This window comes from Saprolegnia diclina, assembly GCF_000281045.1.
Source record: "Saprolegnia diclina VS20 unplaced genomic scaffold supercont1.59, whole genome shotgun sequence".
Taxonomy (NCBI): Eukaryota; Oomycota; class Saprolegniomycetes; order Saprolegniales; family Saprolegniaceae; genus Saprolegnia; species Saprolegnia diclina.
Window position 1 is genome coordinate 107,243 of NW_008246126.1, and position 23,395 is coordinate 130,637.

At 59.8% G+C, this 23,395-nt stretch overlaps 12 protein-coding genes across 12 annotated transcripts in view; 7 read left to right on the top strand and 5 right to left on the bottom strand.

Annotated features, from left to right (window-relative positions):
* The window catches only part of SDRG_13380 (hypothetical protein), a gene marked incomplete at its 3' end in the record, with an annotated part of 1,697 nt that extends 835 nt beyond the window's left edge, over positions 1-862 (bottom strand). The window contains exon 1 of the mRNA XM_008619465.1: positions 13-862. Within this exon, the coding sequence (XP_008617687.1) occupies positions 13-841 (829 nt within the window). The 5' untranslated portion in view covers positions 842-862. The remainder of the gene's footprint in view (positions 1-12) is intronic.
* A 287-nt stretch (positions 863-1,149) lies between these two features.
* Positions 1,150-3,911, top strand: SDRG_13381 (hypothetical protein). The gene is made up of 6 exons (XM_008619466.1): positions 1,150-2,204; positions 2,259-2,479; positions 2,529-2,863; positions 2,917-3,113; positions 3,160-3,304; positions 3,359-3,911. The coding sequence occupies exons 1-6, from the start codon at positions 1,159-1,161 to the stop codon at positions 3,830-3,832; spliced, it is 2,418 nt and encodes an 805-aa protein (XP_008617688.1). The 5' UTR covers positions 1,150-1,158; the 3' UTR covers positions 3,833-3,911.
* SDRG_13382 (hypothetical protein) lies at positions 3,876-4,958 on the bottom strand. The gene has a single exon (XM_008619467.1). It carries the CDS (start codon positions 4,948-4,950, stop codon positions 4,009-4,011), a length of 942 nt encoding a protein of 313 aa, XP_008617689.1. The 5' UTR covers positions 4,951-4,958; the 3' UTR covers positions 3,876-4,008.
* A 1,317-nt stretch (positions 4,959-6,275) lies between these two features.
* SDRG_13383 (hypothetical protein) lies at positions 6,276-7,414 on the top strand. Its single transcript, XM_008619468.1, has 4 exons — positions 6,276-6,307; positions 6,358-6,778; positions 6,828-7,211; positions 7,262-7,414. The coding sequence occupies exons 1-4, from the start codon at positions 6,290-6,292 to the stop codon at positions 7,324-7,326; spliced, it is 888 nt and encodes a 295-aa protein (XP_008617690.1). The 5' UTR covers positions 6,276-6,289; the 3' UTR covers positions 7,327-7,414.
* Positions 7,415-7,959: 545 nt separating this feature from the next.
* On the bottom strand, positions 7,960-9,567 carry SDRG_13384 (hypothetical protein; the record flags this gene model as incomplete). The annotated part of the gene is made up of 10 exons (XM_008619469.1): positions 7,960-7,980; positions 8,003-8,301; positions 8,352-8,419; positions 8,467-8,662; positions 8,711-8,849; positions 8,897-9,046; positions 9,102-9,212; positions 9,259-9,351; positions 9,395-9,483; positions 9,531-9,567. 10 exons carry the CDS (start codon positions 9,565-9,567, stop codon positions 7,960-7,962), a joined length of 1,203 nt encoding a protein of 400 aa, XP_008617691.1.
* Positions 9,568-9,921: 354 nt separating this feature from the next.
* Positions 9,922-11,112, bottom strand: SDRG_13385 (hypothetical protein). Its single transcript, XM_008619470.1, has one exon. It carries the CDS (start codon positions 11,098-11,100, stop codon positions 10,006-10,008), a length of 1,095 nt encoding a protein of 364 aa, XP_008617692.1. The 5' UTR covers positions 11,101-11,112; the 3' UTR covers positions 9,922-10,005.
* A 1,087-nt stretch (positions 11,113-12,199) lies between these two features.
* Positions 12,200-13,304, top strand: SDRG_13386 (hypothetical protein). The gene has a single exon (XM_008619471.1). The coding sequence runs from the start codon at positions 12,304-12,306 to the stop codon at positions 13,261-13,263; it is 960 nt and encodes a 319-aa protein (XP_008617693.1). The 5' UTR covers positions 12,200-12,303; the 3' UTR covers positions 13,264-13,304.
* A 504-nt stretch (positions 13,305-13,808) lies between these two features.
* SDRG_13387 (hypothetical protein) lies at positions 13,809-14,950 on the top strand. Its single transcript, XM_008619472.1, has one exon. It carries the CDS (start codon positions 13,831-13,833, stop codon positions 14,893-14,895), a length of 1,065 nt encoding a protein of 354 aa, XP_008617694.1. The 5' UTR covers positions 13,809-13,830; the 3' UTR covers positions 14,896-14,950.
* A 186-nt stretch (positions 14,951-15,136) lies between these two features.
* SDRG_13388 (hypothetical protein) lies at positions 15,137-18,130 on the top strand (the record flags this gene model as incomplete). Its single annotated transcript, XM_008619473.1, has 11 exons — positions 15,137-15,214; positions 15,257-15,508; positions 15,552-15,818; positions 15,866-16,570; positions 16,620-16,895; positions 16,943-17,086; positions 17,131-17,212; positions 17,254-17,391; positions 17,437-17,549; positions 17,597-17,744; positions 17,786-18,130. 11 exons carry the CDS (start codon positions 15,137-15,139, stop codon positions 18,103-18,105), a joined length of 2,523 nt encoding a protein of 840 aa, XP_008617695.1. The 3' UTR covers positions 18,106-18,130.
* Positions 18,131-18,296: 166 nt separating this feature from the next.
* SDRG_13389 (hypothetical protein) lies at positions 18,297-20,041 on the bottom strand. The gene is made up of 4 exons (XM_008619474.1): positions 19,490-20,041; positions 19,308-19,434; positions 18,927-19,253; positions 18,297-18,882 (listed from the first exon to the last, which is right to left on the bottom strand). Exons 1-4 carry the CDS (start codon positions 19,729-19,731, stop codon positions 18,559-18,561), a joined length of 1,020 nt encoding a protein of 339 aa, XP_008617696.1. The 5' UTR covers positions 19,732-20,041; the 3' UTR covers positions 18,297-18,558.
* Positions 20,042-20,193: 152 nt separating this feature from the next.
* SDRG_13390 (hypothetical protein) lies at positions 20,194-22,215 on the top strand (the record flags this gene model as incomplete). The annotated part of the gene is made up of 2 exons (XM_008619475.1): positions 20,194-20,441; positions 20,598-22,215. 2 exons carry the CDS (start codon positions 20,194-20,196, stop codon positions 22,162-22,164), a joined length of 1,815 nt encoding a protein of 604 aa, XP_008617697.1. The 3' UTR covers positions 22,165-22,215.
* Positions 22,216-22,821: 606 nt separating this feature from the next.
* SDRG_13391 (hypothetical protein) lies at positions 22,822-23,279 on the top strand (the record flags this gene model as incomplete). Its single annotated transcript, XM_008619476.1, has 2 exons — positions 22,822-23,081; positions 23,132-23,279. 2 exons carry the CDS (start codon positions 22,822-22,824, stop codon positions 23,277-23,279), a joined length of 408 nt encoding a protein of 135 aa, XP_008617698.1.
* Positions 23,280-23,395: the final 116 nt, after the last annotated feature.

The window sequence follows — 23,395 nt, forward strand, 5'->3', positions numbered from 1 at the left end:
GTCGCGTGCGACTGTCCAAGATAAGGGCCTCAATGTCCTGGCGCAGCACCGTCGTGGCTTCATGCACGGCCACTAGCGCCGGTGACGACTTGGTCTCGAGAGCGATCTCAGCATTGTTGAGCAGAATCTCGACTTGGTCGAGGAGATGCGCGAGCGTGAGGTTCAGGTCGGCTGGATCAAAGAAATTGCGCGCGACTTTGGCGTGGAGCTCGCGCAGTTGAACCGCATAGGCCGCCCGCTCGACCTCCATCTCGGTCGTCATGCGGTCGATGTCCATGTGCGTGTGCTGCAGCTCGTCGTAGAGTAACATGAAGGTGGCCTTACCGCGGGCGGCAAGGGACGCAATTCCCGTGCTGTTGTCGGGGTACTTGCCGCGACTTAGCAGCCGCTGGCGCGCCATCGGTACGCCCGTCGCCTCTTCCACTCGCAGCTTGACGCAGGCCATGTCGGCGCTTTGGTCCATCGCGAACGACCAGCGCTCCTTGCCTCGCACAACGTCGACCTGAAGTTGGTTGTCGAGAAGGACAATGGCGGGCGGTGCTGCTGCGGGTGCGATGGGCGCGGGCGCCTCTTCCGACGTTGGCGCAGTAGCTGGTGCGCGTGGCGCTGCACTAGACTGCCCAAGAAGCATGATCTTGGCCGTTGCTGGCAGCGTGCTGAGGTCCAGTGTCGCGCCTGTCTTGAGCTCCTTGCCTCGACAGAGCAGCTTCTGCGCCGGCGCCGGGACCCCAAAGAGCGGCTCGATGCGCGCCTTGAGCTCGGCCACCGGCAGCGCTGCGTCATTGTCGATCGACAGCTGCGCCGACTGCTTCCCGTAGACAATCGTCACCTGCCGACCCATCGAGCAAATGCGGCGAGCTTGCACTTGCCAGTAATAGTGTTCAAATTACACTAAATAAGGATCGAGAGATGGCTGTTGAGCGTTGTCTATGCCGAGGGAGCTCTTGGCGCGCAAGAGAGAGGTAGCAATGCTTCCATAGATATACCGTTGCCATAGTCCCTCATGCATGCGACGCGCGAGGCCGCTCTGTGATGCAAAAAGCACGCGACGTGTGGCACGCGTTTTACACTATATAACGTTGAACGGCGATCTTCATAGACCTTGAAATAGTGAATGAAATGACAGGTTTGTCGAGCATTTGGCAACTTGACAAGGCGATGACGTGGACGGTGGGGTTGGCCGTTGCTGCGGCCATCACCGCGTCGTGCGCGGGTGACGACAGCCTGCGCTGGGGTACCTACCACTCGGGTCTCTACTTTGGCGTCCGATCGCGGACGCATCCGACGCACGTCAGCGCGGGACTCCTCTGGACATCGGCCAACGAGGACGTGAGCCAGCTCAAGCACGAGTGCTCGGAGCGCGATCGGCTCGAGTCCTATGGCTGGACCAAGCACAATGGGCGATCGTTCGGCCAGCAGACGATTCGCGACCGGCTCAACCGCATGGCCATCGAGACGACATTCCTCAAGCCGCCGGCGCACGACGGCAGCGTCGCAACCAAGTCGTGGGCCTCGCGCATCACGGTCGCGCCTCTCTACGCCGAGAAGGGCCTTCCGGAGCTCGCGTCGCTTTTCTTCTACCTCGACGTCGGTTGCGGCGACGACCAGATTGGCCACGCCTGCCGCGACGAGGTGCTCCAGCACCTGCAGTGGACCATCGACGAGCCGTCGCCGTGTGTCGAGCCCATGACGTCGAACGACGTCACGTGCCTTGAGCTCAGTGTCCGCGCCGAGCACGCAACCGATGCGACCTTGAACTTTGCGACGCGCGTCCAGGCGCATGTGACAGGCGACGTGCCGAGTTTGCACTTTTGGGGTGACGCCGGCGTCAACGTCGTGAACGTCAAGGACCGCCTCGTGCAGCTGGCGGCGCGGACACCTGGCGGCGATATGGCGATCGTCTTGCCCGACGACGTCGACGACGAGAGCTCGATCGTCGTGTTGCAGCTGCGCTACGATCCTCGCCGCACCTCGGACGTTGCGCTGCACATTGTCTACAACGAAGCGACCGACGACGACGATCTGTTGCAGTCGACGCCTATTGCTGTGTACAATGATGTCATTGACGACTACAGCGCACAGTTTGGACGCCATTTTGAAGCTACGTTTGGCCTCGCGGCGACTTCGGGCGATGCCAAGCAGATCGCGCTCGCCGAAGCGGCGTTCAGCAGCCTCATTGGTGGCATTGGCTACTTTTACGGCAGGTACACTAGACAATATTGTCTTTACTGTACAACATTGAACGACGTATGTTGTAGCATCTACCTCGAAGACCACGACCGCATTGATGAGACCGCGCCGCTTCCGCTCTACTCGGCGGTGCCGTCGCGCTCGTTCTTTCCCCGAGGCTTTCTCTGGGACGAAGGGTTCCACCAGCTCGGTATAGTTCACTTTGATCCTGTGATCAGCATGGACGTCCTCTCTCACTGGCTGCATACGATGGACGACCGGGGCTACATGGCCCGCGAGCAGATTCGCGGTATGTGCGCGTACATGCGCGCGCTTCAAGCTCACGTAACGCGGTGTAGGGCACTTGGCGCAGAAGCGCGTGCCGTCCGAGTTTCTCGTGCAGCACGCAAGTCATGCCAACCCCCCGACGCTACTCCTCGCGATCGAAAAGCTCGCGCACCTCGAGCGCGCGCGGCCATGGCTGCTCGCGCATTGGCCCAAGCTCATCCAATGGTTCCAGTGGTTCCAGACGACACAATCGGGCGACGTCAACCATACGTTTCGATGGCGCGGCCGCCACAACGACGGTCGTCTCATGCCCAACACGCTCGCATCCGGCTTGGACGACTACCCGCGGGCGTCGTCGCCATCCGACGACGAGCGCCACGTCGATTTGCTCGCATGGATGGCCAAGGTCGTCATTACGTCCTTGCCTTCGGTTGACTGACGATCGTGCGGTGGCATTAGGCGGCGTCGGTGTTGGCTACTGTAGCAACTGCCATCGGCCACGACGGCAGCACGTACACGGCGTTGCATGCAACGTACCTGGAGGCGCTTGATACCTACCACTGGTCAAATGGCCTCTACCTCGACTATGGCCTGCACAGTGCGGACGGCCACTTTGAAGACCACATTGTGATTCGATGTGCGACGGTCGACGGCGCGTACGTTCTCGATACAGTCGAGTGCGACATTATTTTGTGGGGTTAGGGGTATCGATGCAACGGCGTCGGCGCGGCAACTGCAACGGGGCGACGGCTCGGACGTGTGTCCGGCGTCGCATCCGCGGTTCCTGTATCCGCTCGGCGACGGCGCCGGTGGGTTGCTCAAGAAGCAGATTTTTGTGCCGAAAACTGTACGTCGAATGGTTGTCGTATTGTAGAGAGTATGACAATATTGTCGTGTCTAGTTGCGCCTACAGTTTGTCGAGCACATTGGCTACGTGACGTTCTTTCCGGTGTTTCTCAAATTGCTGCCGCTCGACTCGCCCAAGCTGCGCCCGCTTCTTGCAAAGCTCGAGACGCACCTCTTGACGCCGCATGGGCTCCGGTCGCTCTCACCGTATGATGTGTACTACGACCGCCCGAACGCGCCGGGCGACGCTCCGTACTGGCGCGGTGCCATCTGGATGAACCTCAACTACCTCGCGCTCGAGAGCTTTTCGTTCTATGCGGCCGAAGCAAGTGACGTGAGCACCCGGGCAGCGTTTGCAGACGTGTACGCCCGGCTTCGAACCGCGGTCGTGAGTACGATTCTGGCCGAGTACGAGCGCACGGGCTACTTTCACGAGCAGTACAACGACGTCTCGGGGAAGGGCCAGCGCTGCCACCCGTTCACGGGCTGGACCGCCCTCGTCACCAACATCCTCGCCGAGCGCTACTGATCGATACGACGCACATCGCGGGATTGAAAAAATACTCGCATCGACTATAACATGTATTGATTCAAATGGTCTTGCCTGATAGTACAATTGGGGAAGTGTAATTCTCCGTGGCCGCGGAGGTGCGGGAGAGTGTAGCTCCAGGCTACGCCGGGTCACGACTGAGCACACTGCGTGGCTCAGACTTGGTTCGCGAGGAAGTAGCGCAGCTTTAGGACTTTGGCGACGACGGCGGTTGTATCGACGGGCAAGGCCGCAATGCACTGGATGGCGAGGTCGAGGATGTGACTCGGGTACGCCGACACGGCTTGCTTTGTCAAGAGCGGCTGCAACGTCTGGATCGCTGCCAAGAACGTCTCGTTTGTATCGTTTGCCTTCCCAGGAGATGCGCTCGAATGATAATATGTATCAAAATGGACCAGCGTCGGGCGGAGGCCACTGGGGAACTCGGAGTCGCTAGGTTCAAACGACGCAGGCTGGTCCGACTCCTTGCTCACCATCGAGCACGGAAGGTCGGGTGGTGTCGTCGTTAATGTCGTCAATGTCGTTGCGGGTTGATCAATGTCTCTCTTTGGACGTACATCCGAGCGCGGCAGCAGAGTTGGCACACCCAGCGGCAGCGTCGCCGGTGGAGCTTCGTTCAACTCTTGCTGCCCATCGGTACGTGGGTCGGTGCCAACCACATCAAATGACGTGTTTTGACGCGACCGACTTGCGCTCTCGAGCCCAATGCGGGGCGCCGCCGAGTGCATCGAGTGAGCATCGACTTCATATAGACAGGTGAGCATCGGGCACGACGCCAGCGGCGGCTCATTCGACGTTTGCATCATGGGCGGCACCATGTCGAGCTGCACTTGGTTCGCGAGGAAGTAGCGCAGCTTTTGGTAGCGCAGCTTTTGGACTTCAGCGACGACGGCGCTCGTCTCGGCGGGCAAAACCACAATGCACTGGATGGCGACGTCGAGGGTGTGACTCGGGTACGCGTCCACGGCTTGCTTCGTCAAGAGTGGCTCCAACCGCTGGATCGCTGCCATCAACGCCTCGCCGGTATCGTTTTCCTTACAAGGAGCTGCACTTGAATGAAGCCACTGGAAGAGCAGTTTTTGCGGCGGTATCTCCATCGTGCGGCAGGTTCGGAAGTGTGAGTTTCATAGCGTAGCTGAGAAACTTTCGGCAAAACGCCAGTTGATTGGGGTTGTAGAACAATTCCAGCTGAGTGCCATTGGTTGATATGCGTCCTGATGTGAGGTATTTTGCCTTAGGCGCTGGTCTCCGAACGTCCACTTCAACTCGAGTTGCCTCAATTTTCAAAAATGCAGGCGTCGAACCGTACGGATAAAATTTATCCGGTAGCCTCCGTGGTTGACCCAAATTTGCCTGGTTTGCGAACGCACATTTGCGAGTCAACTCACTCGAGGACTGTGAATGACCGCACGCATCGTTTTGCGTCGGCGGTCGCGGCAGCCGTGGGCTGTGCTGGAGCTGCGCTTGCTGTGGCTCATGCCGTTGTGCGCGAGGACAAGTTCAACATTCTAACCATAAAGGAGGTCGAGTTCGATGACATGATTCCCGATCATCGCTACAACCAGTGGTTCATCAACAACCTCCGCTGCTTCCAAGCCACGTTTCGCGCTCTTGTGTCCACGCTCCGCGTCTACATGAGCGACTACAAGTTCCGCAAGTCCACGCATTCCTTCGCCAAGAAGGTCGCCGTACTGCTGTACTTCCTCGCCAGCGAGGGCGGGTGCCGCGAGGCTTGGTGCTCTCGGTGTGTCCAAGTCGTGGTGTATCTACATCGTGCGAGCATTTTCCGACGGCACGCTCATCGACATCGAGCGCCCTAAGGTCTACGACGGCTTCTTCAACCGCCATGGTGACCCACGTCTGGCGTCGTGACCGCTGAGGTGGTGTAGGCGGCAGCGTTGCAGCAGGCGGCGGTAGCGTCATGGTGGCAGCCTTCTTGGTGGCAGCCTTCTTGGTCACCTTGCGCTGCACAGGCGCCTTGGGCGTGGTGTTCGACGCGCCTCGCGTTGCGCGCCCCGCTTTTGTGCGATAAAAACCAAAACTCGGAGTTGATGCAACGGAAGTCGATTCGGAATCAACTCCAATCCCCTCCAGTGATGCCACAAGCCGGATAAATTTTATCCGTATGATATTTTCAAAAATTGAGGCAACTCGAGTTGAAGTGGACGTTCGGAGACCAGCGCCTACTAGAAGGAGCACAAAGGGTGACTCGGTGGGTGGAATAAAGCAACTTGTATTGTGATAATTAGGCTTCGTTCGGTTCGCGGCAATTATTTTTTAATCGTTCCTTCCCTTTGGTCAGAGCGTCGAGTCTCACATTGCAGGTGAGCGACAAGGGGCGGCCAACGTGGTCCGACGTGACGCGCTGTGATTGGCTAAAATGCTGCGGCATTTCGATTGAGATTTCACTTTCCGAAAATCCCAGCAACAAGAATAATGGCCGACGACGACCATGTAGGTGCCCCGCCGCGTGGATCGATGGATGGCTCATGGCGCCGACGTAGAGCCTTCTGGAGCCTTGGTACTACATCCGCGCGATGCCCGGCAAGAACATCCGGGCCATCATGGTCGACGCGTTCCAGCTCTGGCTGGCGATTCCCGACGACAAGGTGGCCGCGATCAAAGATATTGTGGGCACGCTCCACGATGCGAGCTTGCTCATTGACGACATTGAAGACAACTCGGAGCTTCGGCGCGGGCAGCCGGTGGCCCATGCGATCTTTGGCGTGCCGTCGACGATCAACTGTGCCAACTTTGCCTTCTTCCTCGCGCTCGAGCGTTGCAACGGCCTGGGTAGCCCGCGTGCAATGGAGCTGTACATCCGCGAGATGATCAACCTCCACCGAGGCCAGGGCCAGGACATTCTGTGGCGCGACACGGCAACGTGCCCGACCGAAGACGCGTACAAGGCCATGGTCATCAACAGTACGAACCTCCATTTTGCAGCTACGAGCAACATGCACGACGTGCGTAGAGACGGGCGGTCTCTTTCGCCTCGCGGTCGGCCTCATGCAAGCGTTCAGCGACTGCGCATATGACTTTATCCCGCTCGTCAATCTTCTCGGCCTGTACTTCCAGATCCGCGACGACTACATCAACCTCGTCGACACCGACTACATGGAGCACAAGAGCTACTGCGAAGACTTGACCGAAGGCAAGTTTTCGTTTCCGTTGATCTATGGGATCCACAAGGACCCGAGTGACCACCGGCTCTTGAGCATCCTCAAACAACGTACGACCAACCGCAGTGTGAAGGAGCACGCGGTCAAGTACCTCGCCGAGACTGGTGCATTTGAGTACACCAAAGCTTACCTCGAATCAGTGTACGCGGAGATCCTCGGCGAGATTGCAGCTTTGGGTACGCCCGACTCGTATCACGATCTTACAGATCTTATGCTCATACGATAGGCGGCAACGCGATGCTGGTTGGCCTTGTGCAGAAGCTTCACGCGACACTGGCCACGGCCTCGTAGCTGCAACGAGCGTCGTTGCACGTTGCTATCCCACATCCATATCGACGCGTTTCTTATTTACAAGTTGTTTTGCAAACGCAAGGGATACCGAGAGCCCTACTACAACCTACGACGGCGCGAGGCCAGAGAGTGCCCATTGCAGGCTCGCCGCTGCAACTTGATGCGCCACAGACCCGACGATGACCATGTTCTCCGGTCGCCATGGCGCCGCCGACGGATGGGACGACGTTTGGACGCCGAGAGCGAGGCGTGGGATCGTGCTTGGTGCGACAGGCGGTTGACGATATAAGCGGTACAGTGCCGTGTGGGCAGCGCTGAACGCAGCTTGGTGGGCCAGTGTCGGTGTAGCGTCCACGTCAGCCCGAGACAACGGAGGCCTTGATGACGCATCGGGTGTCAGCAGCTCATGGACCGAGGCTTCGAGGTGGTCGAGGTAGCTTTCGAGTCGGCTGTCGGTTGCCAAAGGTTCGATGCTCTCTGTTGTCGCACCATCCGGGCTCTCGCTTTCGCTTCCTGGTGGCAGACGACGGCTATGTACGAGATCGCGTCTCGACGAGGTCAAGGCTGTGACCCGGCGAGGCTGCCGTGTCTCGGTCAATGGCGCGCAGATCACTTGTGTCGGAAGCGGCTTGGTCACACGGATGGCGTCGGTGGCTGCCAACGGGTTTGCAACGACGTGGCACGACGGTAGGCGCTGCAGTCGGAGCGACGGGGCGAGTGTCTCGTTTATGGCCACCGACGTGTCGGGACCTTCTTGTAGTTGGTCGCGTAAGAGCTGCTCGACACCGAGCGTGGCGCAGTCGGCGTCGTCCGGCGCAACGACGACCACGGAGAGGTTGGCGGTGGTCACGAGACGCTGGACCTTGTCCATGTCGACGCCGGCGTTGGCCAAAAGGAGTGTCGTGACCGGTGCCAATCGGTGGTTGAGAGCGTGGTACATGGCCCGACACTGCACGGCGTCGAGGAGGACGTGGACTATAACCTCTCATCAGTCCACAGCATGCATGACAATCTTGTGGACGCACTGCCATCCAGAGTGAGTGCGTTGGACCGTACGTCGAGGCTCGTGATGGACGGTTCGTGGATGAGTTGCCTACTCGTCGATATCGTGTAGACCGAAACCACAGATGGATATCCTACGTGGCCACGGCGTAGCACCCGGCGTCGGTCAATTGCGTTCCAGCCAAGTCGACCGAGACGAGCATGCGCGGTACAAACGTCTGCAGCGCAAACGTGCTTGGGGTAGTCGGCACATCGAACCCGGGAATGCCTCCATTTCGCAGCGGCAGTCCGCGAAAATTCATGTGAAAATGCGGCAGACGACTCGTGGCGCCTTCTACCCAATACAAAATAGTCACGTCCGTCCATCCATCCAAGCGGCTACCCTCGCACGGTGTCGGTGCGCGCTGGTCACTGAGCGGCACGGCCCACGTCTTGACGTCTGGTAGATGCGGCTGAAATTTCGCATAGTACCGGTCCAAGACCCGCTGGACTTGGCTCTCAACGTGGCGTTGTCCCCGGTCCTATATCAAGGCAATTACATCACGCCACAAGAGGAGCGTCTACGCACCGTAGCCGACTGTGGTCGTTTGCACTTGGCCGCCTTTGCAGGCGTCGGCGCTTTGGCCGACTGCGGCCGGTCGAGTTTGGCGAGTGCGGCGACCTTGCGCGACGATGTGCGCGGTAGCTCGGGCTTGGGTGGCGACATGTTGGCATACGCCTACCATTTCATAAGGATCTCTCCATCTCGTTTGCGGGTTGAGAATTGAGTCGACCATGAGCTCGGACAAGTCAAAGACTGGTACGGTGGCTTGCGTCGACGTTGTCCGGTGCAGCGTCCGCAGCTTGGGCGCACTCTTGCTCGCTTTGATGCTCTCGGGTCGTTGCTACGTGTTGCATACCGTAAGTGCGGTAGTTTTGCCGAATAAATACCTTTTCAATCAACTCAAACGCTCGGAGGAGGTTGACTTTGTGGTCTTGGATCCGCTCGACCTTGGCTTGGGCCGAGAACGCCGCCGCGTAATTCTAGCAAAGTTCGTATCGACCGTTGTCTGCGTCGACGTCGTACGTTGACGACGGGCTTTTGCGGCGTCGTTCGGCGTCGGCGCACCGGAGCGTCGCCCGGCATGTTGGCCATCTGCACGTGCACCTTCTTCTCTACAAGGCACGAGCTATAAACATGGGCGATAGACGGGAAGAGGGACCTCGACACCGCGGCTCATCCCGCTCCCATGTCTCCATGATCGTTTCAACGCAGTTTCTTCCAGTGCAGTTGACCCTCCACACCATGCTTAACGCCCGTCACAGCGCCAAAGCTTGCGATACAAACTCGACTCGATGCGCTGGCGTCGTCGACGCGTGAGCTCTTGCGCCACTGGTGGCTACACAAGCGATCTTGACATCAGTATCTCGTTGATATCCCCGTCTACGACACAGAGTCGGGCTCTGACATAGTCCCGGCCGTTCTCAAACAACGTGAACAAGACCGACTGTGACTTGTTGGCGACACGCCACGTATACGAATGCATTGCGCGAAAGCCTACGGCCATGACCTTGAGTCCGGCCGCGTTGTGGTGCAGTAGATACATATACTAGTATTTTGATCAAGCACTATGTGATTAGAGTGTTATTAAACCAAGCTGACACATGATTTGGGATGTCCACGTCTAAGGTGAGGTCTCACAGTCCGAACGGGTTGGTTTCTTTGGGCTTGCGCTTGCCGTTCTTGAGCGCGATCGCCCAGCTCAACGACGGCACAATTGACCGCTTGTTTTCACCACGGCCGTACGACATGTGCCCCGCAAACATGAGCGCCTCGTGCTCGGTCCCGTTGTCGTCGATCGTCACGTCGACCGTGAGGTAGCCAGGCGGAATGTCTTGCATGTCGACGAGTGGGTAGTTGTACGGGACGTCGACATGATGAACGGGCTTGCGCTGCCGCGTGTCTTTCGCCATCTTGTCGCCTTGCCACTGGCCTTTGTCGTTGAAGACGCAAAAGACGCTGAGCCAGCCGGCGAGGTAGCTCGGGCCCGAGCCGCCGCCTTTGCGACTGCAGATGCGGTCCCAGAACGCTACGTCGGCCTGGCCTTGTGCTGCCGCCACAAACTGATCGAGAATCGGCGCCAGCATCGTCGTCCACTGCGTCATGCGCTCGCCGTACGTCGAGAGCTTGTCGAGGCGATGCCGAATGTCTTGCCAATCGTCGACGGTGCCGAGGAGCGTCACATGTGGAATGCCGCATTTGAGGCTAAACTTGTACGAAAAGAACTTCTTCATCGTGGCCATGAGCACGACGCTGCCGACAATGACGTCGTGGTCGGTCGTTGTCGAGAAGGACGGAAGCACCCAGTGCTTGAGGCTAGGGTCCACGAGGAACTCGTCCATCTTGTCGACCATTTGCTTGGAGAGCGCGCCAAAGTCGACCGAGTACAATGTCCCATTGGCATCAACAATAAGCTCCTTCTGACCCTCGTGCTTGACGAGCGACGACCGCAGCGCTTCGGCGTTGCCATCGACGTACAGACCAAACTGAATCAAAATCGCGAGCCAAATATCGTCCGGTCGAAGCACGAGGTCGTGGTGGTTGTTGTAGGCTTCAATAACACCACGCACAAAGCCACTTTCAGACGCAACAACGGGACCGAGGTGGGTGGCTTGGACAATGTCTCTGCAGCCTTCTGTGGCAAACTCCTTGAGCGCCGTAATGGGCTGACGATTGGATAGCTCCGCCTTGCAGATGCTGCGCTCCACGGACGAGACGGCAAACGTAACCATGACCAAGACAATTTGAGAATGTCGAAGAATTATCGGTAGCCCAATTCGATCGACCCGAGAGCAAACCGCCGAATGGGAATGATTGTCCTCGTCAACATTTTGGTCTACAAGCGCAATCATTCGCGGTCGATAGGAATGTACTAGTTACAACCCGGCCACTACACGACACTAGAGCCTTGCAAAACACCTTGGGTCAGCAACGACGACGGAAAGAAGGAGCCGTCCGCACCCGGAAACTTCCTCAGTCAACTGGCGTCGGTCAAGCGACGTATCTTTGGATCACCGGACGACGCGTGGACACTGACCATGCGTCTTTACGTCGCCGAAACGATCGTGAACGGGGTTCTGTGAGTGTCGCGTAGGTTCGTGTAGCAGCCTCCCGTCCACAACCCATTCGGCCACTGTCGCTGACAAATGCGTGGTGCAAACTTTGAGGAACTGGATCGAGACAGGCAGAAGCGCGATCCGCGGGACAAGGTGCTGACGCGGCCACTTGTGTTGGGCGAGGAGCCGGAGAAGCCGACGAAGAGCAGGCCGCTCGGGCCCTTGAACGAGGCGGTGGTGCACGTGCAGTTGAGCGACACGCGCCGCCTCTCTGGACGGCTGGACGGCACCCTGACAGCAACCGTCCAGATACCGGAGTATGTACAGTGTATGTGTGGTCCAGCCTCCTTGCAGTTGGAAGCAGCAACGCCTCCTCCTTCTCCGTGCAGAGGTACACACACTGAAAGCTACCGTTGGTGATAGGCCGTGTAATGCTGCCGCTCCTGCTGCAGCTCGCGTACCGGAAGTATCTCGCATCCTGCGATAGTCGAAATCGCATGTCCATCTCATCCACTCCCTTCTCTATGCACTGCTACTCCTTCTCTCATGCTACATGCAGCAACCACCCTTGCATCGGGTCTAGGATGAATGGCTTCATTTAGTGAAGGCCACCGGTGGCCATCTTCCTGCAAATATCAAAATGACACAAATTTGGCGCGAGTCGCTGAAACTGTCAGAACGAAAACCTCTCAAACTGAATACAGTATCTATATTTAAACACAAAGGGTTTTCGTGGAAACCAGCCGCCATACAAATGTCGCGATATTTTTATTCAAAAACAAAATGAATTCACGCTGGAGTAGTATACAAACACCAAGCTTCCTGCCACCTGGCGAGACACCTCCGCCGAGGTGTCATTTCTCGCCTTGACCGCCCGCCATGCTGCGCCTCCTCCGACTGGCCGTCGTCGCCGCCGGCGTCTCGGCCGCCGTCCGCAGCAGCATGATGCACCCGTGGCCGCTCCTGCACCGGCGCCTCCAAGAGTCCTCCGGTGTCATCGGCAACGTCTGCCGCGACACGACCGACTGCCCCGCCGGCAGCGTGTGCATCGCCGGCAGCGCGACGACGTCGATCCAGTCGTGCGTCCAGACGCCGGGCTGCGGCGGCAACGTCGCAGGCAACTGCCCGGGCCTCCTCTCAACCGGCCAGCTCGTGTGCGCGTGGAGCCCCGTGAACGCGTCACAATGCTCGGACAATCAAAACTCGTGCGCCGCCTTTAACGGCCAAGCCGGTATCTACATGTGCATGACCCTCGACCGCTGCGATGCGATCAACGGCAACAAGGGCGTGTGCAGCAGCGGGTGCAAGTCGTCGAACGGCCTCATCTGCAACGGGCGTGGCGGGTGCCGGACCACGAACGGCGCGTCGTACACGTGCGAGTGCAACGACGGCTGGGACGGCCCAGCGTGCGAGAAGGTCGTCAACAGCAGCTGCCAGGCTGGCGTCGGTAGCTGCGGCCAGTTTGGTCAGTGCGTCGACGGCACGTGCTCGTGCGTCAAGGGCTACAGCGGGCAGCAGTGTGAGCTTTCGCCCAATGCAACGACGACAAGCCCGTCGGCGACGACTGCGGTCGTGACGCTACCGACGCCCACCTCGGACAGCGCGAGCAGTAGCAGCAAAGCGACGGCTGGCGGCAGTAGCAACACTACCACCTCGTGGTGGTGGATTCTTCTCGTCGTCGTCGTGGCCCTCGCGTTTGTGCTCATCGTCGCCTTCTTTGTTCGGAAGAAGATGCAGCAGCGCGAAGCCGACCGCGCGCGCGCCGAAGTCGGCGAGCTTATGGAAGGCGACATTGACGACGGCGTCCAGACGCCAAAGGGCATGATTCAGACCTTATAATGGACGGCCTCTCTGGTAATAGATGTATATGTGCCATTCCATCGACCGGCATGCGCAGAGCACCGATACCGACCGCCGTCGTTGCCGTTGCAACGAAAGGATCGGCCGAGATTCCGCGGAACCGATACGTGGCTCTTCAAGCTGCGCGCTGGCCCTACCACTGTGGCCTTCCAGGCTATGATGCGTCTCTGAGCTGCGTTGCGGGCCAACATGTCCACAGCACCAGCTGGAGGTGTCAATGAATGGCAGCTGCCTCCTGTCGGGCAATGACAGCTGCGCGCGTATGGCCATGCATCTGCCGCGGCACCATGTTGGTGGCCTTTGGCCCGTGCGCTCGAGTCGCGACCGCCAAGGTCTCGGTCCGCCCGTCGTCGTTGTCGTCGTCGATCGGGCTGCTGTCGGGTTGTTCCGCCTGGATTCCCACCAGGTGGTGCGCGTCGCACTTGCGCAATTTGATGTTCGATTTAATTGCATACATTTGGCAAGCTGTTTAAATTTTTGCGAAAGATTCGCCAAAATAATTGGGACAAACATTTGGGAAAAACCCGGCGGTCCCTCATTTTCGAAATGCGACGGCTGCATCCTGCCTTGCTACTACTGCTGCTCGCCGGCGTCGCCGCCATCGACGTCCCGTGCAATAGCACCGGCGCCTGCCCACTAGGCTCGAGCTGCGTCGCAGGCGAGTCGGACGTCGCCGTACAGTCGTGCGTCGTCGACTCGGTCTGTGGCGGCAACTTGGCCGGCAACTGCCCGCGCCTGCCACACACCGGCCCGCTCGTGTGCGCCTGGAGCCGCCAGCCGCCGGATGCTTGCGCCTTTGGCAACTGCCAGACGTATGGCGAGCACGCCGGCATCTTCAAGTGCATGGACATGACGCGCTGCGACCAACTCGTCGGGTCGGGTGCTTGCTCGACGGGCTGCGCTGTGCACGGCAAGCCATGCAATGGCCGCGGTACGTGCCACTCGACGGGCGCAACCAACTTTGCCTGCACCTGCGATCACGGATGGAGCGGCGCGCGCTGCGATGTCGCCGGGTCGGACGCATGTCTCCTCGGGCAGTGCGGCGACCACGGCAGGTGCACCAACGGCCATTGCATCTGCATCGATGGATACGCTGGCGTGCAATGCGAACAAGCGCCTACCACGAGCGCGACTCCAACGACGGACCGTCCGACGCCGTCGACCACGGCAACGACCGTACCGACGACGCCATCGACCACGGCAACATCCGCACCGACAACAGCACGGACGAGCTCCGCGCCGGTACCGTCGACATCGGGCGTCGATCGGCCAACGACCATGCCACCGACATCGACTACCCCGACGCAACCTACCAACCCGAGCGACATGCAGACGACGGCGCCCGCTCCGACGAAGAACGGGTCGGCGACCAAATGGGACGCCCGCGATTATAACCGCGTCGACAAGACGCAGCCGATGCCGGTCGCCGTCATGATCGTCGCCATCGTGGCCGCCCTCGTCGTCATTGGGATGATCATCTTTGGCGTGTACGCTCGGAAGAAGAAGCTGCGCGCCGCCAACGCCGAGATCGAACGCTCGACACTGCAGACGCAAGACTCGGTCATGACTGAAGGCGGCACCACGCCCCGAGACCAGATCCAAGTGCTCTAGTTTAAATATCGTAACCTCATACACAATATTGTCTTGTACTGGTGCGACATCTCGACGACAGCGACCACGCTCTTTGTGATCGACAATCACGGCCCATGCAGTGAGCAGTGACGTGGCATGGTCTCGTTGACAGCCACCGCCAACGACGACCCGACAACTGTTGTCGCAATGTTCAACATGTCAACTGCGTGTCAACTGTGCCGGGCGGAGCCCGAGATGATCGTTTCACGAGAGTTTCGTCATGCTGCTCGAGGCACCGACGCCGACGGCAGCGAGCGACGGCGCCGTCGCGCACGACGACGTTCTCTTTCTCATTCTTGTGGGTACTACGACGACGCTTCTGCTCTAACCAGTGGCGTAGCACTACCTGGAGAGTACGGGCCTGTTTGCGACCACGGTTGCGCTTCTCCTCGAGTCGGGTCTCGACCATCGGTGGCTCTGCGGGCCAAGCCGCGCCATGGCCCAGCTCCGCGCCTACATCTTACGCGGCGAGTTTGCACTTGCCTTGGCACTTCTCGAGCCGTTGCAGGCGCAGGCACCGACAACGTACGCCCGCGTGCACGACGCTGTCTGCGCGCACGCCTTTCTCGAAGCCTGCGTCGACGCGGCACCGGTACCTGCCACGTCGCCACTGGCAATGTCAAGTGCATGCATAGATCCCGTCGCGGCTTCGATGGCTCCAAGCGCTGACAAAATCCCACACCGAGTATGGACTCTACGAGACACTGGCGTTTACAACGACACCGAATACCGTGCATCCGACGCTCGCTTCGTGGAACACGGCGCAGCGCCGATTGCAGTGCTTCGCCGAGGTTCTCGCCGACGTCCGGGAGCTGCCAAACGACGACGACGGCGTCGCGCGGTACTTGGCGACGCCGCCGATGCAGCTGCAAACGCTCGTGGCACAGGCGCTGCGCTATCAGGTCGGATTGTTCCGGCTCGTCGAGTTGTTGTGTACTAGGCTATGTAGGCTCACGAGAGCAACCAAGACGACACGGCGCTGGACTGCCTGCGACCGGACGCGGTGCCGTTGCCGGCGCCGACGCAGCACCTGCTTCGCTTGGCATCGACGCCCTCAGTCGACGACAAGAAGACAACTGTCGTCACCGCTTCGATGGTTTTACCGCCGAAACGACCGTGGACGACCATCGCACCACAGAACAATGTGGCTTGCCAGACGGAGAGCTCTTCGGTGTTATCCAGCGAGGTTGGCTCGCAGGCGTCAGTTGCCGTCGATGCAACGGGCGTGCAGACGGCGGTCGTCGTCGCTACCTTGGGTGTACAGACGCGAGAGCCTTTTCTTGCGTCCGCAGAAGTGCAAACAACCAGCATCGACAGCTCGACGACGAGTGCACAGACGGAACCGAGCACTGCCGATGAGAGCTCGCATTTTGGTGTTCAAACCGACGTGGCCGAGGTCGCGCATACCGAGTCGCAGACGCCGACGACGACTACGCAAGACGTCGGCCAGCAAGCGGCGCTACACCGGCTAGTGACGGATGCCGATGTGCAGACTACGACGTCAACACTGTGCGACGCATCGATGCAAACGACCGTGCCATTGCCCAGTGCACCCGCCATCACCCCACTTGTACTCCCAACGCCAACGGCTGAGCCGACGCTTCTCCACCGCCCACCGCCACCGGCGTCCACAGACTTTATACGGCTGTCCATGGTACTCCAAGCAAATCGCATGCGAACGTCATGTGATTGGCTTCGAGTAGACTGTGCCACCGCCTGTTGCACCGGCAACACTCGGCCGGCGCAACGATATGGTTCGTCTCTCGGACGGACTGGCGCACCTCAGTCGTCAGTCCAACGCGTTTCCACAAGCGCCACCGACGCCACCAAAGCCTAACAGCCCCGTGCTCCTCTCAACTGCCTCGTTCTCAAATCATCGGACGTCGGTGCCGGTCGACCGCGCGGCAAAGCCTTCTACGTACGACCAGGCGCCGAGCCCGGCGACGGCGGTCGTAGTTGCCGAGACGCGTGAGGCACAGGTGCCCGCAACGGCTAACATCAAGAGCCGAATGTATGCACAATGTAGGCGGTCCGAGCTCTGCAAGTAAGCCACCACGGCAAGTACCTCTTGGTCGGTACGAACGCGCGGGCCGTGCGCGTCCTCAACGTTCGGGATGCGCTGGCGGGACCTCGGGACGCCGTTCCCGGCGCGGCGCTGGCACTGTTACCGGTAGATGTCAACTATAGCAGCGACTAGGGTTCTCAACCGACTAGGTTGTGAGTGAGCACTACAAGCACCATAGCGGGCCAATCTACTGCGCCGCGTGGAACTGCACCGATACGCTCGTGGCCACCGGTGCGTTGGCCGTCGACGACGCATACGACGGCACTTCTTAGGGTCGACGGACGGTGTCATTCACCTCGCCCGCCCGTTCCAGCTTGACAAGGTGGCGACAGCGTTGTACGAACACACGGACGTTGGGCCTGCCACCGACAAGACCAAAGTCCGAGCGCTGGTGTTTGCACCCACCTCCGGTAGCCACCGACCGTCGCATCGGTGATGAAGCCGTCGTCATGTAGATCGCTCGCTTGCATCGATCGGCGGCTACGAAGACAACGTCGTGCGCGTCTGGGACCTGTCTTCGGCGTCGGTGGCCATGCATTTACCCGGTCATGGCCAGGATCTTCTCTCAGTACGTGGCAAACATGAACGCGCTCGAGTAACCGGCAACGGCGCTAGATGCAGTACCACGCAATCGAGCCGCACCTGCTCCTCACGTCGGCCCACGACCGGACACTGCGCACGTGGGATCTGCGCACCGGGTGTTGTACGAGCGTGCTGCAGCTGCCGTCGCCCGCCATTTCCATGGCGTGCCACCCCGTGTCCGGTACGTAATCGAATGCGAAGGGATACCAACGGCCGACGTAGGCTCCGTGGTAGCATCGGCGCACGACGACGGCACCGTTGCCCTCTGGGACGCCCGGTCGCACCGACGTCCGACGCACTCGCAACGGCGTCTCACCACAACTGCTGGGTGCCGCCCGATCCTGTCATTCTCGCCCCACGGCGCCTGGCTCCTCCTCGGTGGCTTTGACGGGTCGCTTCTGGTGTTGAATGACAGCCTCGACGTCGTCGCCGACTACTCGGCAACGGTGCGCGACAGTGTCGTACAGGCGGTGTGGCACACGACGCTCCCGGCGTTCGTCACGTCGGGCGCCTCCAAGTCGGTGAAACTCTGGGCGCTGTAGTCTTCTCCAGAATCGAAACACGCTCTCCTTCTTGTGCGGTCGAGTTGATGTCCCTCACAGTAGCAGCACTAGCTGGGAGCTCGTAGAGACGACGAGCAGTACACATGCGAATGACCTCCTCGTCTTGTTCCGACTTGGCGGTGTGCACGTGGGGAAGGTTCCCCATCAGGTGCCACCAGTGACAAGGAAATACACACGGTTCCCTTGGTGACTATGGTCCTCACTACCGCCCAACGACCTTCTGCAGGAGGGTAAGTGATGGGCGGACGATCCGGCCGACGTCGGCGTCGGCTTCACCGATCAAGTTTGCACCCGGCACCGTCGACAACCGGTTGTCTACCGAAGGCAAGACACGTCAAGAGGAAGACAGGCAGCCAAGGACAATATGTCGCAAAAGCTATCGATTGACGCACGCCATACAACGGGCTCTCGACGTCTCGTCGGGCAGGACGCCTAGTACCACGACTCGTACCACGGGTTCTTGAAGGCGTACGCCGAGACCATTTGGCGGTAGGCGATGAGGAACATGGCGAGGCAGAGCCCGAGCGCGAGATAGCGCAGCGTCGTGTTCTTGATCGCGACCGCCGACTGCGACATGAGGATGACGCTGAGCGCCGCCACAATATCGTAGCCGCCGACGATGAGGCCTTCGACGACAAACTGCTGACGGCCCTGCGGATGGAAGAACGTAATCTTGCCGTTGCGCTCCTGCGAGAACGCCGGCGGCTCGCGGATGATGCAGTAGACCATGCCCGAGACCGAGAGGCCGTAAAAGAGCTAGATACGGCATGAGATTTGAGCCATACGTAGTGAGCACGTACGAACGAGATGGCGAGCCAGACGCGCTTGCGGCGAAGGCGGTTGAGGACCATGTCCAAGTTGGACCACACCGAGTGCGCAATCACGCCAAGCACAAAGAGAACGCCAAAGAGCACAGCGTATGCAAACGCCTTGGAGCGGAGCACGGGCGCGTCGACGCCCGTCTTTTCCTTGACGTAGCTCATCATGGACTCGGCCGACTTGCCCTGCGTGTAGACGCTAAAGATCTGGTTCGCGGGCAGCTCAATCTTGGTCGGCAGCTTCTTGCCCGTGTCTTCCGTGCGGTCGGGCCCGACGTACACGAGCTGCGGCGCCGACGTAAAGCCATGCTACAGAATCCAGCGCGTGAGCTTGCCATTCCTTCGCACAATAGGACGACGTACGATGCCGTACGCGCCTTGGTTCGTGTCAAAGTCGACGACGCCAAAGAAGATGTCAAAGCCATCACGGCCCTTCTCGCCCGTCGCGAGCACCGACTCGGCGAGGACAGTGAATTCGGGATGCACTTGCCTACGTGGCATGGCCTCGTGAGCGCGTGTCGTTATGGATGCATGTAGGTACGTACTGGCAGACTTCGCACGCGTACTTTTCGCCAAGCGCCGTGAAGAGCAGGAAGAGATGGTACGGGCGCTCGGGCGCGACCGCCACCTCGGTGTAGAGCTCCGTGTCGAAGGTCACGACGCCATCGCGGACGCGGCCCTTGAGGCCACGCAGCTTCTCGACGCCCGAAGCGTAGTCATTGCGCGCCGATCGTCCGGCGGCGACGCAGAGGATGGCGGCGACTAGCGCGAGGAAGAGCGCTCGCATGCTTGATACGCGTCGCAAGCAAGTCTTCGTTCTGACCGCAGAGGCTACAAACCTCCCATTTTTAATAAACAACCTCTATGTTTGCATGTGCATACGTGGCACCGTCGCCAGGCCACCACGCATGGCCGACCGCCACCGCGAGGCAGTGGCGCATCGGCGCAAGCGTCCCAGCGCCTGAAGCAGTGCTATAAGCAATGACGTGTCGGCGCGCCGACGCCGGTTGCGCGCCTTTTCCAGCCAAACCGGCAGTCTCGCTGCTCGCTGGCTTCGGCTCGTCGGCTCTCTAAGTGCTATCGGTGCCAGTCGACTGCCACCAGCTTTCTGAAGCGACCCGTCGTCGGCCACGGCGCTTCGATCGGTGCTGGCACGAGGCCAGGGTCGGTGCAATGAGGTCGTGAGCTGTCAGGCTTGCCATCGTACGGATAACCTCCGGATAATTTAAATCTCCAGAGCAAGTGCAACATGAACTACGGCGAGGCCGTCGCGCTGGTCGAGGCGGCGGTTGCGGCCGAGGACCGTGGGCTCTACGCGCGGGCGACGGAAGAGTACTTTGTTGCTGCGAGTGCGATGGCTGCAGCGGCGCTCACGGAGCCGTCGCCCAAGATCCAGCAGCTGCTCGAGCTCAAGGCGCAGCAAGTCGAGCGCTGGGGTGTCGCCCTCGCGGCGTGGCTCGCCGACGGCCAGCGCGGGCCGGTGCCCATGCGCACATAGTAATCTACGCACATAATATGTCCTCTTCTGGTGTTCGTTTCGATCGATAGAACAAGTGTGGTGCGAACCGTCACCAGACTTTCCACAGGCATCGATTGTTCCAAGCGTCGCCGTGGGCATCGCCGCTTCAAACCATTTTCCAATTTCATTTGCAGCGACAACAACATGAAGACCAGCGCGGTGCTCTGCCTCATGGCGCTAGCAGCGTCGGCGTCGGCGACGCTCCGTGGCGCCACGTACATGCTCGTGGAAGGCAACAGCGATACGCCTGTATTCCTCGAGCAAGGCGAGGCGATGGCAGCGACGTACAACCAGCCGCCGCCCTCGTACAAGAAACCAAGCAAGAAGCCTGCGGCGTCGTACAGCAAACCGTCGACCAAGCCATCGGAAAAGCCCAAGCAGCCGACGGGCTACCCCGCCGAGAAGAAACAGCCCTACATCTTTGTGTCCGAGGACATGGACGACGCCGACATTGGTCGAGCGGTGCTCGACGCCATGCGCGACGACGCCGAATCGTACGCGCCTCCGTCGCAGTCGTATGGCCAGCCACCGGCTTCCAATTACCAGCAGCCGCCTCCGTCGTCGTACCAGCAGCCGCCTCCGTCGTCGTACCAGTCGCCGCCTCCGTCGTCGTACCAGCAGCCGCCCCCGACGTACGGAAAGCCGTCGTCGCCATACCAGCAACCGCCCTCGTCGTATCAGCAACCACCTTCGTCGTATCAGCAGCCACCTTCGTCCTACCAGCAACCGCCGCCGAAGAAGAAGCCCACGTACCAGCGCCCGACGACGTACCTCAAGCCGTCGTCGTCCTACCAGAAGCCGTCCTCGTACCAGAAACCGGCGTCACCGTACCAAAAGCCGTCGCCGTCGTACAACAAGCCCCAGCCTTCGACCGGCGAGAAGCCTTGTCCGTCCCATGAAGGCGCCAACACGGTGCCCAGGGGCAAGTACTTTGTCCTTGTCTCTGACGACCCGGAGGACACGGAGGAGGTCGACGATATTGCGTACGACGTTGTTGACGACGACGGCGACGTGTTCCTTGACACTTGGAAATCCAACGCCGACATGGAAGCCCGTAAGAAGAAGAAGAAGGCGAAGAAGCCAACCAAGTACAACCTCTTGGACCAGCGCCTCCGCCTCGTGGCGTTGACGGACGCCAACGTCAACGACTATTCGGAGGTCATGGACGACGGCGACTATCTGATTGAGACCAACCAGCACACCGCCAACGACGACGAAGCCGTGTTCTTGGCCGACGACGGGCCGTCCGCCGGCGTCCCGAATGCCGGGTTCAAACCCGACAAGAAGAAGACCAACTTTTTCAACAACGGCAAGGCGATGCTCACGGGCGAGACGTTCGACGACGTTGTCCGTGACGCTGAGAACGTCTTCATTGCGGACCGGAAGCGCGTGCCGCAGCATTACCACAAGAAACCGGCGCGCGTCCTCGACACGATCGACGATGAGGACGAGGACACGAGTGGCTTGGACATCGAGAACCGGCGGCCGACGCATTTGTTGACGCCGTCGTCGGGCGGCGGGTTCAACAGCAACTCGGGCGTGAAGACTTACTTTTTGCGCGCTGTGTCCGAAGACGACGGCGACGAGGACGTTGGCGATGCGGTCAACGACGGTGAGGTCAACGGCGGCGACGACAACTATGACGACGACTATGACGCCAACTATGAGCTCCCGAATCCGTGGGAAGACACTGACAACTAAGCGCATCGTTGGTTATCCATTTCCATCATCACAAACAATATATACACCCTGCTTTTGGACTCTTCTTTGTTCCTCAAGCTTGCCACTGGGGTTAGGTCGTAGCATGTAGCCGGCCAATTCCTGGTAAGAGGACATGCGCTTTGGCTTGGTCTCCCATAGCGCCATCAGGGCACCCGGTTTCTCATAGATCGGCGGTGGTGTGATTCTCTAAGATACTAGGGTGTAACTAGCGCTGGAGGGTTATAGCTTAGTGGTACTGGCTGGATCCGTGATGACAACACGACGCAATTGCACTTCAAGTGAACACGACAGCGGACGCACTTCCTCGAGTTGGGTGCGTTGGTCGACCCGCCAATATCAAAGAACCAAATTATTGATTCGACGTCGGTCGGAGGGGCCCCTGTCGCGTGCATTCAACGAGTCGGCGTCGACGGTTACTCATGCGTGCACAGGTTGTCGACCGCGTCTGGCAATTGTTCGCCGGCTCGACGATTGCTCGAATCGAAGCCATCGATTTTTGCTCTGGAACAAGAACATTGCGCTTCATCTTGCCCTTCTCTTGCTCGATGTCGAAGGTGGTCGGTTGGTGCGGTGGCAATGTGTGCGGTCGACTCATTCTTCAACATGCTTCGTGGCGCCGCCGGTCTTGCATTTGCGATGGGGGCCGCGACGGCCTCCTTCCGCAGCGGCACGTACATTTGCGACACATGGAACGCGTGGAATTGCTTCCCCGACGTCCCGACGATTGTGCGCTGGAGCGACGACGGCGTCGGCGTCGAGTGCATGTCGACGGACGGCAAGACGTGTTTGCCGACGACGACGCCCGACGCCTGCATCCAGCTCAAGCGACAACCGCCGACGTACACGTCAAACATCAAGTGCTCGATGAGTTTGCCCAAAGATCATTCGTTCGACTGGTGTTCTGCTGCGAAGGCCCATCTCACGCACCTCGACGAGTCCACGGTAGTGACGCCGCCACCAACGCAGTCATCCTACGCTACGTTGGCGCCGAAAGCTTCCACATCGTCGCCTTATGCGACAACGACTGCCCCCCAGTCGTACGGAACACCCGTACCAAGCTCCGACGCCCCCAAAGCGACGACTGCTGCGCCTAAACCATCGACGACGGGTCCGTACGGCACGGCGACGCCTAACACCGACGCCCCGAGACCGGCGACGACAAGCAAGCCGTTGACGCCGACGCCGTATGGTACGGCGCCCCCGAGAACCG